The sequence below is a fragment of the Eleginops maclovinus genome, chromosome 4, assembly GCF_036324505.1.
Source record: "Eleginops maclovinus isolate JMC-PN-2008 ecotype Puerto Natales chromosome 4, JC_Emac_rtc_rv5, whole genome shotgun sequence".
Classification (NCBI taxonomy): Eukaryota; Metazoa; Chordata; class Actinopteri; order Perciformes; family Eleginopidae; genus Eleginops; species Eleginops maclovinus.
The window spans coordinates 3,892,341-3,907,020 of NC_086352.1; the positions used below are offsets into that span (position 1 = coordinate 3,892,341).

The 14,680-nt window shown below is 39.2% G+C and overlaps 1 protein-coding gene across 2 annotated transcripts; it reads left to right on the forward strand.

Moving 5' to 3' along the window:
* The first annotated feature begins 352 nt into the window (after positions 1-352).
* stm (starmaker) lies at positions 353-13,577 on the forward strand. 2 transcript variants are annotated; one of them, XM_063881563.1, is made up of 12 exons: positions 353-380; positions 1,489-1,547; positions 1,764-1,781; positions 6,710-6,745; positions 6,838-6,873; positions 7,239-7,274; positions 9,461-9,487; positions 9,615-9,650; positions 10,091-11,932; positions 12,308-12,361; positions 12,703-12,748; positions 13,013-13,577. In XM_063881563.1, exons 1-11 carry the CDS (start codon positions 370-372, stop codon positions 12,708-12,710), a joined length of 2,163 nt encoding a protein of 720 aa, XP_063737633.1. In that variant the 5' UTR covers positions 353-369; the 3' UTR covers positions 12,711-12,748; positions 13,013-13,577. The 2 variants fall into 2 exon arrangements, with proteins under 2 accessions (XP_063737633.1, XP_063737631.1); XM_063881561.1 differs by having other exon boundaries at positions 354-380; positions 6,835-6,873.
* Positions 13,578-14,680: the final 1,103 nt, after the last annotated feature.

Here is a 14,680-nt window from a genome sequence, read left to right on the forward strand (position 1 = left end):
CATTTCACCCTTCTTCTCCACACAAATGTGATTCACTGCCAAAAACAACAATAACATAATGATTCAGACAACTTCAAAACACAACTGTGTTGATGCTCGAGCCCAAACAATAATAATCATAATAACAACAACAACAATAACAAGAAGAAGAAGAATGATGATGAAGAGGATGATGATTATGATGATTACACACTTCAGCAGGTGTCCAGGAAGAAACTAAAATTTCTGTTTCTGACACACACACACACACACACACACAATGGGAGGAGGAGGAGGAGGAGGAAAAGGAGGGAGAGATGTGAGTATAAAGCAGGGTCTCTGGTCTGTGCTCAGAAATTCAGTTTTTCTGTGGACCCGCTGAGAGACAACATGCTGCGACGGTGAGTTCAAACTATTTATTTTCTGTTAATCAAAACACATTTAGATTGAAATGATTCCGTTTATTTAGAATGATTCAGATTTGTTTAGTAATATTCCTTCCAGTTTTGTGTGTATGTTTATTTATGTACATTATCATTTCGTCTATATTTTTTGGAGAGTGGACCTTATGCTGCACATGAACACTTGGAGAGGCAGTTTACAATATCTCGATATATAGAAATGCTTATTTATTTGGATCCCTGCTGAAATCTGTTTGATGAAAGTTAAAGTTCTGATTCTGACCGAGTAAACGGTAGTGATGGTTCCCGAAATACACAGTAATTCTTGTACATGTGCATATGTATATATAAATATAAACATATATTTACATGTAAATACAATCAGTTATATGTATACTTATATATAAATATAGGTATATAAATGCATGTGAAGGTGGACTTTGGACATAAAGCCTTAGTGTTCTGCTGCCGACACTCGACTCCCCCTCTGATCTGATTCTCCATACGTCCAACAGAGGGCCTCTGTCTGCTGAGACACAAGACACGCAGTAATACTACACCGAGAACTGCAATACTACACCAAGTACTGCAAAAGTACTGCAATACTACAAGAAGTACTGCAATACCACAAAAAGTACTGAAATACTACCCCCTGCAGCTCACAGGGAGATAAAGCCTGTTAAACAGGAGATTAAACAGGAAGTTAAACAGGAAGACGCATACTCTTTCCTTATTTAATAGCATTTCATCTTTTATTTGTAATATTTCATTTTATTGATCTGGGTTTAACTACACTCCTCAAACTGGCTTCATAACACATTCGATTTTCATGCAGCTACACACAGATAAAAACTCTATGGAGCGAAAGCATCTGAATATATCTGGAAGTCTTATTGTGCTGAGTTTCATATTTCACTGGTTGTTCTTCTTTTTTGATAATTGTGTGTTTGTGTGTGTGTGTGTGTGTGTGTGTGTGTGTGTGTGTGTGTGTGTGTGTGTGTGTGTGTGTGTGTGTGTGTGTGTGTGTGTGTGTGTGTGTGTGTGTGTGTGTGTGTGTGTGTCTGTGTGTGTGTATGTGTGTGTCTGTGTGTGTGTGTGTGTTCTACAGGTGTGTAATATTGCTGCTTCTTGCCTTTGCGGGTCTTTCTCTTGCAGCTCCAGTCCCAGGTAACCTATAATTATTGTGATTTTAATAATTATTTTCAATTTATTTCTGTTTATAATAACTTTTTGTCCCATAAATCTTGGAATCAATTATAAATAGTACAATTATAATGTATATTCAATCCAAAGGTATTTTGTAATGTGAATTTCTATATACTTGGAACTAAGGTTTATTTTTATTTGTATTAAATGTGTTACTTATGTCTTATTGTGTTGCAGATGAAACAGCAGCTGATGGTAAGTATAACAATGTAACTATAACGATAAATAATGTTCGGAGAAAATATGAAAATAAATCAGAGTAAAAACAACAGATTATACATGTGATATATTATATCACAGTACCACACAGTAATATCAAAGTAATACCACAGTAATACCACAGTAACACACAGTAATATCACAGTAACACACAGTAATATCACAGTAATATCACAGTAATATCACAGTAATATCACAGTAATATAACAGTAATATCACAGTAATATCACAGTAATTTCACAGTAATATCACAGTAGTATCACAGTAATATCACAGTAATATCACAGTAGTATCACAGTAATATCACAGTAATATCACAGTAATATCACAGTAGTATCACAGTAGTATCACAGTAATATCACAGTAATATCACAGTAATATCACAGTAATATAACAGTAATATCACAGTAATATCACAGTAATATCACAGTAATATCACAGTAATATCACAGTAACATCACAGTAATATCACAGTAATATCACAGTAATATCACAGTAATATCACAGTAATATCACAGTAATATCACAGTAGTATCACAGTAATATCACAGTAATATCACAGTAATATCACAGTAATATCACAGTAATATCACAGTAATATCACAGTAACATCACAGTAATATCACAGTAATATCACAGTAATATCACAGTAACATCACAGTAATATCACAGTAATATCACAGTAATATCACAGTAATATCACAGTAATATCACAGTAATATCACAGTAATATCACAGTAATACACAGTAACATCACAGTAATATCACAGTAACACACAGTAACATCACAGTAACATCACAGTAACATCACAGTAATATCACAGTAATATCACAGTAATATCACAGTAATATCACAGTAATATCACAGTAATATCACAGTAACATCACAGTAATATCACAGTAACACACAGTAATATCACAGTAATATCACAGTAACACACAGTAACACACAGTAATATCACAGTAACATCACAGTAATATCACAGTAATATCACAGTAACACACAGTAATATCACAGTAATATCACAGTAATATCACAGTAATATCACAGTAATATCACAGTAATACACAGTAACATCACAGTAATATCACAGTAACACACAGTAACATCACAGTAACATCACAGTAACATCACAGTAATATCACAGTAATATCACAGTAATATCACAGTAATATCACAGTAATATCACAGTAATATCACAGTAACATCACAGTAATATCACAGTAACACACAGTAATATCACAGTATATCACAGTAACACACAGTAACACACAGTAATATCACAGTAACATCACAGTAATATCACAGTAATATCACAGTAACACACAGTAATATCACAGTAATATCACAGTAACACACAGTAACACACAGTAATATCACAGTAACATCACAGTAATATCACAGTAACACACAGTAATATCACAGTAATATCACAGTAACATCACAGTAATATCACAGTAATATCACAGTAACACACAGTAATATCACAGTAATATCACAGTAATATCACAGTAACATCACAGTAATATCACAGTAACACACGGTAATATCACAGTAACATCACAGTAATATCACAGTAATATCACAGTAACACACAGTAATATCACAGTAATATCACAGTAACACACAGTAACACACGGTAATATCACAGTAACATCACAGTAATATCACAGTAATATCACAGTAACACACAGTAATATCACAGTAATATCACAGTAACACACAGTAACACACAGTAAATATCACAGTAACACACAGTAACACACAGTAATATCACAGTAACATCACAGTAATATCACAGTAAGTATCACAGTAACATCACAGTAATATCACAGTAACACACAGTAACACACAGTAATATCACAGTAACATCACAGTAATATCACAGTAATATCACAGTAATATCACAGTAACACACAGTAATATCACAGTAACACACAGTAATATCACAGTAACATCACAGTAACATCACAGTAACATCACAGTAATATCACAGTATATCACAGTAATATCACAGTAATATCACAGTAATATCACAGTTATATCACAGTAATATCACAGTAATATCACAGTAACATCACAGTAATATCACAGTAATATCACAGTAATATCACAGTTATATCACAGTAATATCACAGTAATATCACAGTAACATCACAGTAATATCACAGTAATATCACAGTAAATATCACAGTAATATCACAGTAACACACAGTAACACACAGTAATATCACAGTAATATCACAGTAACATCACAGTAATAATCACAGTAACACACAGTAATATCACAGTAACACACAGTAATATCACAGTAACATCACAGTAATATCACAGTAATATCACAGTAATATCACAGTAAATATCACAGTAATATCACAGTAACATCACAGTAATATCACAGTAATACACAGTAACATCACAGTAATATCACAGTAATATCACAGTACATCACAGTAACATCACAGTAATATCACAGTAATATCACAGTAATATCACAGTAACCATCACAGTAATATCACAGTAATATCACAGTAATATCACAGTTATATCACAGTAATATCACAGTAATATCACGGTAATATCACAGTAGTATCACAGTTATAACACAGTAATATTCACGGTAATATCACAGTAGTATCACAGTAGTATCACGGTAATATCACGGTAATATCACAGTAGTATCACAGTAATATCCAGTTATATCACAGTAATATCACAGTAATATCACAGTAATATCACAGTTATATCACAGTAATATCACAGTAGTATCACAGTAATATCACAGTAATATCACAGCAACATCACGGTAATATCACAGTAGTATCACAGTAGTATCACAGTAATATCACAGTAATATCACAGTTATATCACAGTAATATCACAGTAATATCACAGTTATATCACAGTAATATCACAGTAGTATCACAGTAATATCACAGTAATATCACAGCAACATCACGGTAATATCACAGTAGTATCACAGTAATATCACAGTAACATCACAGTAACATCACAGTAATATCACAGCAACATCACGGTAATATCACAGTAGTATCACAGTAATATCACAGTAATATCACAGTAATATCACAGTAATATCACAGTAATATCACAGTAATATCACAGTTATATCACAGTAATATCACAGTAGTATCACAGTAATATCACAGTAATATCACAGCAACATCACGGTAATATCACAGTAGTAACACAGTAATATCACAGTAATATCACAGTAATATCACAGTAATATCACAGTTATATCACAGTAATATCACGGTAATATCACAGTAGTATCACAGTAGTATCACGGTAATATCACGGTAATATCACAGTAGTATCACAGTAATATCACAGTTATATCACAGTAATATCACAGTAATATCACAGTAATATCACAGTTATATCACAGTAATATCACAGTAGTATCACAGTAATATCACAGTAATATCACAGCAACATCACGGAAATATCACAGTAGTATCACAGTAGTATCACAGTAATATCACAGTAATATCACAGTTATATCACAGTAATATCACAGTAATATCACAGTAATATCACAGTTATATCACAGTAGTATCACAGTAATATCACAGTAACATCACAGTAATATCACAGTAATATCACAGTAAATATCACAGTAGTATCACATTAATATCACAGCAACATCACAGTAGTATCACAGTAGTATCACAGTAGTATCACGTAGTATCACAGTAATATCACAGTAACATCACAGTAATATCACAGTAATATCACAGTAATATCACAGTAATATCACAGTAATATCACAGTAATATCACAGTAATATCACAGTAATATCACAGTAATATCACAGTAGTATCACAGTAGTATCACAGTAGTATCACAGTAATATCACAGTAATATCACAGTAGTATCACAGTAGTATCACAGTAGTATCACAGTAACATCACAGTAATATCACAGTAATATCACAGTAACATCACAGTAATATCACAGTAATATCACAGTAACATCACAGTAGTATCACAGTAGTATCACAGTAGTATCACAGTAGTATCACAGTAATATCACAGTAATATCACAGTAATATCACAGTAATATCACAGTAATATCACAGTAATATCACAGTAGTATCACAGTAGTATCACAGTAGTATCACAGTAATATCACAGTAATATCACAGTAGTATCACAGTAGTATCACAGTAGTATCACAGTAACATCACAGTAATATCACAGTAATATCACAGTAACATCACAGTAATATCACAGTAATATCACAGTAATATCACAGTAATATCACAGTAGTATCACAGTAGTATCACAGTAGTATCACAGTAATATCACAGTAATATCACAGTAGTATCACAGTAGTATCACAGTAGTATCACAGTAACATCACAGTAATATCACAGTAGTATCACAGTAGTATCACAGTAATATCACAGTAACATCACAGTAATATCACAGTAATATCACAGTAATATCACAGTAGTATCACAGTAGTATCACAGTAGTATCACAGTAATATCACAGTAATATCACAGTAGTATCACAGTAGTATCACAGTAGTATCACAGTAACATCACAGTAATATCACAGTAATATCACAGTAACATCACAGTAATATCACAGTAATATCACAGTAATATCACAGTAGTATCACAGTAGTATCACAGTAGTATCACAGTAGTATCACAGTAATATCACAGTAATATCACAGTAATATCACAGTAATATCACAGTAATATCACAGTAATATCACAGTTATATCACAGTAATATCACAGTAATATCACAGTAATATCACAGTAATATCACAGTAACACACAGTAACAGTTTTTCTGTCCAACAAGAAACATCATCATTTTACAATGTGTGTTTTGTTTCCAAGTTTTCATGTTTCTGCTGTTTCAGAGAGAACTGACCCGCTGCTGGATCCCCTGAACAAAGGTAACACAACCCTAACCCTATACATACATATATTATATTCATACTGTGTGTACGTATATGACTATTTCTCCTAAATGTTTACTCCAAAGTAGCTGCTGGGAACACAACCTCTCAAGAAGGAACTCAAGGTAATCTGTCTGTCTGTCTGTCTCCCTGTCTATCTTTGTACTATCTTTGAACATTTGGTAAACAATAGAACTCGGTGGATCCAGAAAAACACATGTGATTAAAAAAAAGGGTTATAGGTTAGAAACTAAAACCACCTCATTGAGATGAATTGTACTCTGTCAGATCTAGGAACCAATGGTCCCTGTGTACATAAATATGTTGCATGCATTTAAAACAACACTTTTTGTATTACATTAAAAATAAATACGTCCTTCTAGTACATGTTTTTTATTTGGTTGATGTTTGGGCTGTAAAACAAAGAAAGCGGAGGATATTAGATTCCCTGAAAACAAACCAGGAAGTATTTTGTCTCTATCTGTTTCAGAGTCATCCGAGTCAGCTGAGTCTGCTGAAACTCAAGGTCAGTTTGTTTACGGTCTTTAGCTCTTTTTCATTCAGATCCAATGTGTCTGTCATAAAGCACATAGAATATTTCCATGTTATTATATACTGCAGGGTTAAACAACAAGGTTCAAGGGTTTGTATTATCATGTGCACAGCAGCTACAGTGTAGTTATGGCATTGAAAATCTTAGGTCCCGAGCTCTTTCAACAATGCAGCATATTATAAATAGGACAATAATATAATAAAGATAATAAAATCAAACTGAAAAATAGTGCAAAATGAAATTAGAGTAAATTAGTGCAGGTATTATGTTAGAGCAGCAGTATAAGTGGTGCAGATGAAGTATATACATGTGAGAAAAATAAATAAAGACAGTAACCTTAAATATGCATGGAATGTTGAAAGTGATCAAGTAAGGCAGGATTCTATGAACATGTGAACAGGGTTAAATATATAATAACAGAATGTAAGATTAAATATCAAATATTGTACAATTAAAAACTGTTTGTTCTGCTCATAAATATTGAGATAACAAATTAAATAAATAGTAAGAAGCAACCAGATCAATGTTTTGGGTTGCGGAGGCCCTTCAAAGACCCCAGGTGTTTAATAGTCTTATGGCCTGCGGAAAGAAACTGTCCTGAGTCTGATGGTTTTGGTCCTGATGCTGCGGTACCACCTGCCAGTCGGCAGCAGACAGAACAATGTGTTGCTGGGGTGATGGGGGGTCTTTGATAATCCTGTGGGCTTTCCTCCTGAGCCGCTGGGAGTAGAGGTCCTCCATGGATGATGTGCTGTGAAGCTTCTCCCCCTCTGTAGAGCCTTACGGCTGAGGGCGGTGCCACTGCCGTACCAGGCTGTGATGCAGCCAGGTTAGGATACTCTCGATGGTGAACCTGTAGAAGGTGCAGAGTATCCTGGAGTCCATTTTGAACTTCTGCAGCCTGTGGAGGAAGAGGAGCCGCTGTGGAGCTGTTTTGGTGATGGTGTTTGTGTGATGAGTCCATGTCAGGTCCTCAGCGATGTGGACACCGAGGAACCTGAAGCTGCTGACTCTCTCCACCGTAGTCCCGTCGATGGTGATGGGGGCGTTTGCCTCTCTCTGCCTCTTCCTGTAATGCATAATCATCTCCTTGGTTTCACTGATGTTGAGATGGAGGTTGTTGTCCTGGCACCAAGATGTCAGGGCTCTGACCTCCTCTCTGTACGCCGTCTCGTCGCCGTCTGTGATCAGGCCGATGACGGTCGTGTCGTCAGCAAACTTGATGATGGTGTTGGAGCTGTGTGTGGCCACGCAGTCGTGCGGGAACAGGGAGTAGAGGAGAGGGCTGAGCAGAAAGGCTTGAGGGGCTCCGGTGTTGAGGGTCAAGGTGGAGGACGAGATGTGTCCCACATGCACTGCCTGGGATCTGCCCGTCAGGAAGCTCAGGATCCAGTCACAGAGGGCGCTGTTGAGCCCAAAGTCCCTGAGCTTAATGATGAGCTTGGAGGGCACAATGGTGTTGAATGCTGAACTGTAGTCAATGAACAGCATTCTCACATAAGTGTTCCTCTGGTCCAGGTGGGAGAGGGCAGTGTGGAGGGTGAGGGAGATGGCATGATCCAATCACATTAGCTTTTGGACCAGTGGGGTAGGTCTAGGAGGCAAAAGAACTTGGTTACCTCAAGAAAACAAGATTACTTCTATAGGATCTAGAATACAGTCCTACTTTAGGTCTAGAAAAAAAATAACTTGGTTATGTCTGGAAAGAAATAGTAATTGGTTACCTCAAGAGAAAAATCACATCTATAGTATCTAGAAACCAAAATTGCTCAGTTAAATTAGGAAAACAGGATGTTGGGAAAACCCAAATAAAACTGAAAAAACAGAATTACTTTGTTTGGTATGGGAAGTGAATCCTCTGCAGTGAGTTTCAGCAACAAAATGTATTGGTTTGGTACAGGAAGCGTTCATGGAGTTGGTAAATATGTAAAGTTGACTTTTGGTTACATAAAGGACCTGAACAGCCGCCTCATCAGCTCATGTGTCCACCATGTCCTACTTGCTACACAAAGTCTGATGAGGAACATGAATTGGAATGTCCGAAACAAACAAACAAAGAAATTGATATGTATGACCGCAGGCTGATGCTACTACCACTGTGTGCAATCCAGGTGACCTGTGATGGAGTGATGATTGAACATGTTGATTTCTCTCCACAGAATCTTTTGACAGCGACTCTGAACAAGGTAATCAGGGTTCTTTCCCCCTTTCCTGCATGACATATCTAAGCTGAGACCCGGCCCACTAAAGAATGAGAATATTAGATTCCCTGAAAACAAAAAAAAGGAAACATTTTGTCTCCATCTGTTTCAGAGTCATCCCAGTCAGCCGAGTCTGCTGAAACTCAAGGTCAGTTGGTCTCCTGTCTTTAGCTCTTGTTCATTCAGATCCAATGTGCAGGGTTACACAACATGCCATGATCCAATCACATTAGCTATGTGAGTGTTTTGAATCAAGAACATTATTATATACGTTATTATTATGTTTGGATGTTTTTGATCCTGGACCACAAGTAACTGCATTGCAATGACTTTTGGTTTGACACTGGGTTCTGATGCTGAGCTCAGTAATACTCTCAGCAGCTCGGGGCATTAGTTTAAGAGTAAAACCGCATGTATCAATTCTTGTTCTGAAACAATGAGCCAAAACCACAGAATAATACTGTATCCAGAGCAGCAGTAATTAGTTCTGTAACTAGCATTAGGCTAGGCCTATTTTGGATTCATCGGACTACGTCTACAGAACACATGATAAATAATTTACAAGTGTGCAAAATCTTGAATCCCCAGAAACCAATGAGAAGGCAGCTGAAAGCACCGGCACTGATGTCAGCTCAGTGGAAAAGCTGAATCCTGCCACGGGCGCCAACTCTAAAGGACTTGGTTCTAATGACACCGCTGGCCCTGTCACTGACACTAACACTAACAAATCGCGGCCAGATGATGATCCTAAGATACCTAAGCCAGTCACTGTCACTGACCCTGACCTTGACTCTGACTCTGACGCTAATACTGACGAATCCGGGCCGGATGATGACCCTAAGATAGCTAAGCCCATCACTGACTCTGACTCTGACTCTGACCCTGACTCTGACGAATCCGGGCCGGATGATGACCCTAAGATAGCTAGGCCCATCACTGACTCCGACTCTGACTCTGACCCTGACTCTGACGAATCCGGGCCGGATGATGACCCTAAGATAGATAAGCCCGTCACCGACCCTGACCCTGACTCTGACTCTGACCCTGACTCTGATGAATCCGGGCCGGATGATGACCCTAAGATAGCTAAGCCCATCACTGACTCCGACTCTGACGCTGACAGTGACGCTAACTCTGATGAACCCGGGCCGGATGAGGACCCTAAGATAGCTAAGCCCCTCACTGACTCAGACGAATCCGGGCCAGATGAAGACCCTAAGATAGCTAAGGCCCTCGCTGATTCTGACGAATCCGGGCCAGATGAGGACCCTAAGATAACTAAGCCCCTCACTCACTCTGACGAATCCGGGCCAGATGAAGACCCTAAGATAGCTAAGGCCCTCGCTGATTCTGACGAATCCGGGCCAGATGAAGACCCTAAGATAACTAAGCCCCTCACTCACTCTGACGAATCCGGGCCGGATGAGGACCCTAAGATAGCTAAGGCCCTCGCTGACTCTGACGAATCCGGGCCGGATGAGGACCCTAAGATAACTAAGCCCCTCACTCACTCTGACGAATCCGGGCCAGATGATGACACTGACTCCGACCTAGGCGCTGATACTAGTAATAACTCTAATGACTCGGGCGCTGATACAAGCACTGACTCTAATGACCCGGGCGCTGATACTAGTACTGACTCTAATGACTCGGGCGCTGATACTAGTACTGACTCTAATGACTCGGGCGCTGATACTAGTACTGACTCTAATGACTCGGGCGCTGATACTAGTACTGACTCTAATGACTCGGGCGCTGATACTAGTAATAACTCTAATGACTCGGGCGCTGATACTAGTACTGACTCTAATGACCCGGGCGCTGATACTAGTACTGACTCTAATGACTCGGGCGCTGATACAAGCACTGACTCTAATGACTCGGGCGCTGATACTAGTACTGACTCTAATGACTCGGGCGCTGATACTAGTAATAACTCTAATGACTCGGGCGCTGATACTAGTACTGACTCTAATGACTCGGGCGCTGATACTAGTACTGACTCTAATGACTCGGGCGCTGATACTAGTACTGACTCTAATGACTCGGGCGCTGATACTAGTACTGACTCTGAGGTACTTACAGAGAAAGACGACAGAATGGACGATAAAGGTCCGGATGAAGGGGTGTCGCTAGCAGATGGGGAGGAGGTGAAGGAGGTGAAGGAGAGAGATGATATAGGGGATAAGGATCCAAAGGAATCAGGAGAGGATGTGATGGATGGTGATGATACCTCAGAGGGGGAAATCAAAGAAAATGACGCCACAGTCGATGAAACAGATGGAAAAAAGAGTGACTTAGGCAGTAAGTCTGATGCAAACACTAGTGAAAATGAGCCCCCAAAAGATGACAGCCCTGACCTGTTAGACCCTTCCACCCCAGCCAACGATGAGGGAATCCCGGAGCACTCTGTGAACGAGGACACGGAAGGTATAACTAGTTCCTAGAAAAGCATGCACATACACTTTATTTGAAAACAATTGTAAAGTGAATAATGATCCAATTCTGAAGTCCAGGCAAAGAAACAGAGGTATTTTTAAAGGATGTGATGATACACTCATCCCCCGAGTAGTTGTCCTGCAAACCAAAAGATGGCAAACGTTTGAAAATAAAGAAAGACTTAAATAATAGTTGATTTGTTCAGAGGTAAAGATTAGAATTCAGAAATTAATTCAGTAAGAATCGGGAAGACTTAACAGAAGATATATAGTCATCATTAACGTAAACAGACCTGTGGGCTTCAGAAGGACATTTTGATTTGAAGTTGTTGTTTTTCATCTCTAATTTTGTTGTTTTTTGTTGTAGGACCAGCTGCTGACCAGCAACTTGTCCAACCTGTGGACTCCACCACCACCGCTGGTAAATGTCCCAGCACTGACCCTGTCCTATAGCCCCCAATATTTCACTCCATTACCAAGATCAGAAGCTAAACCTGCCCGAATCAGACAAAAGCGAGTGTGAAATTCTCCAAGCCCCTGGAAAGATGAAATGCACCTTTGACTGCGGCTAGGCAAATAAACATATTTGTCCAATGTTAAGTTACGTAATGTACAGGCCTCAGTGCAAAAAGAGTCAAATTCCCAAAGATCAGCAGCACAATGACTTCTGTGTGGACTCACCGTCAGAATCAGCAGAGAGGTCTGCATTTAATTTATCATTTCATCAACCAGGTGTAACTCTCTGTCTTCTTCTTTACGCAGGGATTTAGAGGCTCGGACTGTGGACTGTGATGCTCGCCATCTGCAGGTAACACTGTCAATACCAAAGAATTAACACTGAATGTGAATACTGAGGAAATGTACATGTTGTATACACTGCAGGTGAATAGGGTAAAAAATGTACCCAACAGATGTCACCATAAACCCCCCACCTCCCCACTTCATTACTGACATTAACAAATTCATATTTCATATTACAAGCTCCCTGACATGTTTATATAATGTTTTGTATAATCCTAATCGGAGTACCAGACACTGAAATAAACTAGCTGTGGATTTTGTGTTTTCTCAGAGCCTTGTCTACAGTGTAATACAGTTGCCATGACGACAACACCAACAAGCTGAACTGCTACCTTTTGCTTCCTGTTTGTGTATTCTTCACCGCTCATTCCTGATTGGTTGGCTTCATAGGTGAAACTGTGATCTAACCTGTCTGTCTGTCTGTCTGCCCGTCTGTCCTCCCGCCTGTCTGTCTGTCTGTCTGTCTGTCTGCCCGTCTGTCTGTCTGTCTGTCTGTCTGTCTGTCTGTCTGTCCGTCTGTCTGTCTGTCTGTCTGTCTGTCTGTCTGTCTGTCTGTCTGTCTGTCTGTCTGTCTGTCTGTCTGTCTGTCTGTCCGTCCTCCCGTCTGTCTGTCTGTATGTCTGTCCTCCCGTCTGTCTGTTTGTCTGTCTGTATGTCTGTCCGTCTTCCCGTCCTCCCGTCTGTCTGTCTGTCTGTCTGTCTGTCTGTCTGTCTGTCTGTCTGTCTGTCTGCCTGTCTGTCTGTCTGTCTGCCTGCAGAAACATTAAACCAGCTGCTGATCTGAGATCTGTATTCGCACTGTAATGTGTACATACTGCTAATAAATGTTGAACTGACGAACCTTGTCACTGCTCACTGAGTCCCTGAGTCTTTTTTATTATAAAAAAAAGACATTGATCTGAAATCATAAAACAAGCAATCGATTTGGTCTGAAAGTCAAATTTCATCTTTCAAACCTAACCTTCACTTCTGGGTCAGAAAAGCAAGATACTTAGACTTCCAGTTGGCGAGCGGAATGGAGTAGTGGTGTTTTTCCAGGCTCCTGAAACACAGTCTCTATTTTCAATATTATTCAATCGCATTAATCCTAACCTCGCTACAATTACATTTTAAATGGTACATTAACAGTCTCAGCCAGCCAATGTCTAAACCCGGCAGTAAACAATCAAAAAAAGAACATCTTGCCTCAGCGGACTCCGCTATCGACAATGCTACTTTAGCTAGTATGCTAGCTGAACTGCGGGCGGACTTGCTAACGAAGCCTGACTCACTATCCGTCAGATTTGAAAACAAAGTCGCAGCCATTGACGCCAAATTAGACGGCATACAGACCACGGTTACTAACCATGAAGAACGCATTTCTGACCTGGGATCTGGGCTGAATCAACTACAGTCATTGGAATCTCAGCTAACCAATATGGTTGATGACAACGCTAAACTGAAAGCCAAGATAACCGACCTGGAGGGGAGAAGTAGACGGTGCAACGTGCGTCTTATTGGAGTACCCGAATCCGTCGAGGGAACAGGACCAACAATATTTTTCTCTAATCTCCTGGTGGATATACTGGGCAAAGATGTGCTATCTTCTCCCCCAGAGCTTGATAGGGCTCACTGTGTGCTGAGACACAAACCAGCAGAGGGGGATAAACCTAGAGCCGTGATCATTTGCTTCCACAAATTTCAGACCAAGGATATGGTAATTCGTGCTGCCCGCAAGAAGCGAGATGACCTAAAATATGACGGCGAGTCAGTGTACTTATACGACGATTACTGTCCTGAGGTGATGGACCAGCGAGCTGAGTACAAAGAAGTCATGCGTCAGGTGTTCTCTCTCAAGCTCATGCCTTCACTACTGTATCCAGCGCGACGACGGGGGCGAGACGGCGCTTCTTTTCGGTGAAGGAAGCCCAGCTGTTCTTGGCTTCACACCAGAAGTCCG